This window comes from Microtus ochrogaster, unplaced genomic scaffold (genome assembly GCF_000317375.1).
Source record: "Microtus ochrogaster isolate Prairie Vole_2 unplaced genomic scaffold, MicOch1.0 UNK25, whole genome shotgun sequence".
NCBI lineage: Eukaryota > Metazoa > Chordata > Mammalia > Rodentia > Cricetidae > Microtus > Microtus ochrogaster.
The window spans coordinates 2,047,674-2,054,359 of NW_004949123.1; the positions used below are offsets into that span (position 1 = coordinate 2,047,674).

The 6,686-nt window shown below is 46.1% G+C and overlaps 1 protein-coding gene across 2 annotated transcripts in view; it reads right to left on the bottom strand.

The window, feature by feature from the left end:
* Positions 1–2,889, bottom strand: part of Stxbp3 (syntaxin binding protein 3) — a 51,600-nt gene extending 48,711 nt beyond the window's left edge. For both annotated transcript variants that reach the window (XM_005367905.3, XM_026789647.1), the window contains exon 1: positions 2,747–2,889. In XM_005367905.3, the coding sequence (XP_005367962.1) occupies positions 2,747–2,795 (49 nt within the window). In that variant the 5' untranslated portion in view covers positions 2,796–2,889. The remainder of the gene's footprint in view (positions 1–2,746) is intronic.
* Between the last annotated feature and the right edge of the window lie 3,797 nt (positions 2,890–6,686).

Genomic DNA, 6,686 nt, shown 5'->3' on the forward strand with positions numbered 1-6,686 from the left:
AGTGGGCTGGGATGAACATTAGGCAACTGGGAGCTTCTGCGGGTCTTCAAGTCAGCACTAGTAAAAGAAACTACTCTGGCAAGTATTTGCTGGATGGACTGGAAAGAAAGAAAAGTAAGAACTCTGAAGCTTGGTTAAGAGGCTAAAGCAATAGACTGTGTATAAAATAAGATCCTAAAGTTTAAATATGACAGAAGCCACAGCTGTGTCAAACATTAACCCTGACTGTAGTCAAAAGACCTAGGCATAAATCTTAGGTGTAGATTTTACTTATTATTTGAGACAAGATCTCAAAGTTCAGACTGGCTTCAAACTCGCTCTACGGGTGAACTGATACGTACCTCCACCTCTAAGGATTAGGGTTACAGGCATGTGCCACTATGCCTGACTCTTGGGTCTAGATTTAACGGCTCTTGTCAGACTCGTTTTAATAGCATTATCAAGATATAAACTGCAAACTACAGAATTGACCCACTCAAAAGTGTACACCCTACCCATTTCCAGCAAGCTCACGGTCATGCATCCATTACTGCATGCCCAACAAGTGTTGTGAGAACATGTACACTACTCTAAAAGGAAACCTCATTCCTCGGGGTTGGAATATGTGTAGCTCAGTCAGTAGACTGCTCCCCTAGTAAAAGCCCTTGAGTTCAGTCTCCAGTACTGCATAAAACCAGTTAGGGTGGGATGCTAGCACTCAGTAGGAGAAGGCAGGAAAATCAGAAGTTTAAGGTCATACTTAGCTACAAAGTTGAGTTTGAGGGGACATGAGACCATGTTTCAAAAACAAAATGGAACCCTGTGTGGTGGCACACACCTTTAACTTCAGCGCTCAGGATACAGAGGCAGGTGGAGCTCTATGAGTTCAAGGCCAGCCCAGACTACACAGTGAGCTCCAGGACAGCCAGGGACACACAGTGAAAACCTGTTTCAAACAACTAAAACCAAAGCAAAAGAATAATTGTAACAAAAGCCAACACAGAACCCCATCCCTGTAATCTCCTCTCTCCAGACTGGAACACATTAGTCTCCTTCCTGTCTCTTTAGAGTCGCTTGTCCTGGACATTTTTCACATGAATGGTGTCATGCCATGTGGTCCTTCGTGACTGGCTCTTTACTTAGCATGTTTCCAAGATGCAATAGCATAAAATATATCGGCACTTTACTTATATTTATTGGAAAAAGATATGCATCTGTTTATGCATCAGCCTGTAGAAATGTGAGTTATTTTCATTTTTTTAGCTATTTCTCCAGCCCCTCAATATATATATATATATACATGCTTTGTGCAATAAACACTGGGTTACTATTATCTTGTCTTTTGGTTGTATTTCTAGTTACACAAGTTTAAGAGAATATTTTACAGCCTCACATCTTTTTCTTCCCGTACAGCCTGTCTGTACTGTTACCCCAAGTTAACATTACGAGGGAAATTCTGTCATCTTCTAGTTCCCCTCTCACACTACTGACACTGGCATTACTAGCACTATGGTATCTTTTTCTCATAAGCCCTGACATAACGTACCATTATAACTCAGAAATAATTTATACAACCCAATTTTCGAAAATGCCACCCATTTTCGTTTGAGAGTCAATACAGACAAGCTGCCTAAGCTAGTTCTCTCCTTACATGGGTCCCAGGGTATCCAATTCAGGTTCTCTGGCTTGGCAGCAAACACCTCTCTTTACCCACTAAGCCACCTCACTGGTCCCCGGACTAAACGTTTAAAGGATAATGTTGTCTTTCACAAAATCTCTTTATATACTTATATAAACAGTATATGCCTGTACTTACTAAGTTGGATTGTAACTTTTCTACCAAGACTTCTGTAAGACAGAATTCTGTTAACTAATTTCTATTCTGTTTCTTGCTCACCAAGGTGGAGTAAGAAACACTAATAAGACATTACTCCTTTTCCACTACTAAACTATAATTACTTCGAACCCAGAGATGCCAAACAAGGAAGGTCCTTCCGGTTTGAGGCTTTCATTTCTCCTCTAACTTGGCAGGCCTAGGTTTGGTGTAATTTTAATAAAAGCTGTGGTTGATGCGGCAGAAAACCAGGAACCAACAAGTAGACCATTTAAAACCGTGAAAGAGCAGACTATGCAGCGAGCTGACGCTAGACAGACTTGAGCAGTCCGATGGTCCTGTCTCAAGAACTTTTGTTGTAGTTGTTGTTGTTTAGCAAGTCGTGTTCTCCAGGAACAGTAGCTTAAGGCTCTCTTGAACAGCAACGTCTGCACTTTTTAAAGGACAAGACACTGAAAAGCGTGGTAGTACAACCCTTGATGCTAACAGGAATGTGGACACTAAGGGGCCTCTGAAAACACAAGGACGAGGGCAGGATAGAGAAGCACACAGAGGTCAGATTGTGTCGGGAGGAGAGACGTCCCAGCCTGGTGGGGCGAGGGGGGAGTGGAGTGGAAACACTGTCCCCGGCCAGCGCAGGGACCGGGAGGGAAAGGCGGCCCGAGTCGCCGAGGATGGGGCTTCGCCGGTGAGCCTCACCCGGGAGAGCCGAAGCCAAGGCCGGGGAGAAGACCGAGTGTGGTTAACCCGCCCATCCCTGGTGCTGGCACGAAATCCGACTCGCTGGGCAAGCCGGAAGGCGTCCTTCCAGGGACCTGGTCCCAAAGCAACAAGTTGCCCGTGCGGCTCCCGGAGAGGCTGCAGCGGGAACGCAAGACCCAGTGCGGCGGACCCGCGGCCTTCCAGTCTCAGCCCTGACCCCTCCGCACTCACTTCGCCACACGACGCTCTTCAGCCCCCGCTCCGTCACCGGTGGCGCCATCTTCCCCAAGTAGAGCCGCAGTCACCGCCTGCCACTCGCAACCTACTTCGGCCCTGGAACCTGCGCTCGGGGGCCGGCCCTTCCCCTCGCGGCGGGGAAGGCTCCGCCCCCTCCGCGGACCGCGCCCTCTGGTGACGTCACATGCGTCAACACGGGCGTGCCCAGGCTGCGCCTGCACTGAGGCTGCGCAGTGTGGGCGGACGTCTGTGAGCAGGCTGGCGCCCCCTGGCGGAAACCAAAATTCAGTATCCAACCAACTAGGCATCAGAAAACAAAAGGATGTGAACTTACACGATTTATGCAATTATGAATTTATTTTTTTTTATTTTTTAAATTTATTTATTTATTGAGGATTTCTGCCTCCTCCCCGCCACCGCCTCCCATTTCCCTCCCCCTCCCCCGATCAAGTCCCTCTCCCTCATCAGCTTGAAGAGCCATCAGGGTTCCCTGACCTGTGGGAAGTCCAAGGACCGCCCACCTCCATCCAGGTTTAGTAAGTTGAGCATCCAAACTGCCCATGCCCCCCCAAAGCCAGCACGTGCAGTAGGATCAAAAACCCATTGCCATTGTTCTTGAGTTCTCAGTAGTCCTCATTGTCCGCTATGTTCAGCAAGTCCGGTTTTATCCCATGCTTTTTCAGACTCAGGCCAGCTGGCCTTGGTGAATTCCCGAAAGATCATCCCCATTGTCTCAGAGTGTGGGTGTACCCCTCGTGGTCCTGAGTTCCTTGCTCGTGCTCCCCCTCCTTCTGCTCCTGATTTGGACCTTGAGATTTCTGTCCGGTGCTCCAATTTGGGTCTCTGTCTCTGTCTCCTTTCATCGCCTGATTAAGGTTAAAATTCAGGGGGATGCCTATATGTTTGTCTTTGGATTCACCTTCTTATTTAGCTTCTCTAGGATTGCGAATTATAAGCTCACTGTCCTTTAATTATGGCTAGAAACCAAATATGAGTGAGTACATCCCATGTTCCTCTTTTTGGGTCTGGCTTACCTCACTCAGGATAGTGTTTTCTATTTCCATCCATTTGTACGCAAACTTCAAGAAGTCCTTGTTTTTTACTGCTGAGTAAAAACTCTAATATGTATATATTCCATACTTTCTTCATCCATTCTTCTATTGAAGGGCATCTAGGTTGTTTCCAGGTTCTGGCTATTACAAACAATGCTGCTATGAACATAGTTGAGCATATACTTTTGTTGTATGATGCAATTATGAATTTATATATATGGTTTTTTGTATTTTAAAATTATATTATCTGTATGTATGTGTGTACACGCCCAGGCTCACTCGTGAAGATCAGAAGAGCTCATCTTCCACAGTGTGGGTCTTGGGACTCTATTGTCCTGGGGAAACAGGTATTTCTTTTTTTTTTTTTTTGGTTTTTCGAGACAGGGTCTCTCTGTGGTTTTGGAGCCTGTCCTGGAACTAGCTCTTGTAGACCAGGCTGGTCTCGAACTCACAGAGATCCGCCTGCCTCTGCCTCCCAAGTGCTGGGATTAAAGGCGTGCGCCACCACCGCCCGGCGGAAACAGGTATTTCTTTGCACAGACCTAGGCGCAGGTCAGGCATCAGTCTGAAATGCTCTGAAGTTTTGCTCAGTGTCCAGATAGCCAGACATGAGAGGAAGTGAGTCCCGAGATCTTATGTAACAAGTGCATGGTATGTTGCAAGGCAGTTTGCCTGTTTGGGACCATTGTCTTTGGCAAGCAGATTATTCCGTCAGGCAAGATCTACCATCCATTGCGACTCTCCTGAGCCCCCAACGATCTAGTCAGAACGTGACTAGATGTCTTCGGGATCGTACTCAGGAACATCTTTATTGAAGCAGAATGGGGGCTGACGAACAGCAGATAGTTCCAGGGTGCCCTGGGCTTTGGGTTCCCCCAGAGCAGCCTTTTTGGTGACTTGATCTGCATAGTTGTTACCTTGAATTTGGGGGCTTTGGCCCTTTTGATGTCCTTGCCGATGTATTGTGACCAGTACACAGATCTGGCAGACAGATGCAACTGGACAATTTCCTGCTTATTTTTAATAGTCTTTCCCTCTGTTTATTTGTCCATGAGCATAAGCTATGGCAAATCTGCTGTCTGTGTAGATGTTCACCTTTTTTTCCAACCCATCTTCTTTTTTTAATATATATTTATGTATCATGGATGCAGTATTCTGTCTGCATGCCAGAAGAGCACCAGATCTCATCATAGATGGTTTGTGAACCATCATGTGGTCGTTGGATATTGAACTCAGAACCTCTGGAACAGCAGCCAGTGCTCTTAACCTCTGAACCATCTCTCCATCCCCCTTCAGTCCATCTTAAAGCCTGTGCCAGAGAAATTATTTCTCTTCTCTGGGCAGATATGCCCCTGTGCAAGATTTGTGCCCAAATGACCTCCTTCTGACCTGTGACCACCCCCATCCCCAAATACCTGGTTCCTTCTTGAATGAAGGTGCTGCCATCCATGTAGAGATCACATCTCTGGTGATGAGAAGAATGTCTGTCAGGTTGGGACGCAAACCTTGGATGATGTCTAGCATCTCTAGTGAGTCACAGATGGACTCCTCAGAGTCATCTGTGGTCCGGCAGCAGGGTGGCAAGATTGATGGACAAGAATTAATCAAAAATCAATCTTTCCAGCTGGGTGGTGGTGGCACATGCCTTTAATTCCAGCACTCGGGAGGCAGAGGCAGGCGGATCTCTGTGAGTTCGAGGCCAGCCTGGTCTACAAGAGCTAGTTCCAGGACAGGAAGCAAAAAGCTACGGAGAAACCCTGTCTTGAAAAATAAAAAGACTCTTGGTTTCGGTGCCTGCTCCGTTGACTAGGCTCCTTTTCTGACGATTGGTGTATTGTGAGTTTTACCCCCCCCCAAATAAATACCCCATTAAATCCTAAAAAAAAAAAAAAGAAAGAAAAAGAAAAAAATCAATCTTTCCTTATCTAGAAGAAGGGTTTGGTACTGAGTCAGACAGGCATTAGAAACCCACAGATTGGTGGCATCTCTCGCAGGACTTCCATGGCATGCGGGGCTGTTATATTTAGAAACGTGTAAACTTGTCAGCTTCTCTTACAAGAATCACAGTGGCTGCCATGGCTCTTAAACAAGGGAGGCATCCAGAGGCTGCAGGATCCGGTCTCTTTGAGATGTAAGCTATTATCCTTTTAGACCCAGGATCTAATCAGTACCCTTTCTTTCATGGATGTAAAGATGAAAGGGCTTGGAGACATCAGGGGGAGTTAAATCAGGGACCTGTACAAGTTTATTAAAGGCCTGTTCATGTTTCTCAGTCCACCCCAAAGGGGTGTTACCTCTGGCGAAGTACAAAGGTTTGGCAATTTTAGCAAATCCAGGTATCCAAAGACAGCAATATCCAACAGCTCCCAGAAACTCCCTAACATTTTTTGGTGGTTAGATTTGGAATTTGCATTATGGCCTCTATATGGACCGGGAAATGGAGTCTTTTCCTTCTTTCAGTTCATATCCCAAGTAGGTAACCTGGAGTGGGCAAATTTGGACTTTCCTTTTAGAAACTCTACAGCCTAATTGGGCTAGAGTTTCCAAAAGGCCTTGGCTGGCCCCAAATAGTCCTCCTCATCTCTAACAGTCAATAGTAAATCAGTCCCATACTGAAGCAAAGTTACCTCTGGGTACTTAATACAAAAGAGACTTAATTCCTGGTTGAATGCTTCATCAAAGGTGGTGGGAGAGGTTTTGGATCCTTGAGGCAGTCTGGTCTAGATTACCTGCCCCAATATCCTGAGTTTAGGGATGGCCAGTTCAAATATGAAGATGGGCTGACTTAGGACAGTGAGCTTATAAGTTGCAATCCTAGAGAAGCTAAATAAGAAGGTGAATCCAAAGACAAACATATAGGCATCCCCCTGAATATTAACCTT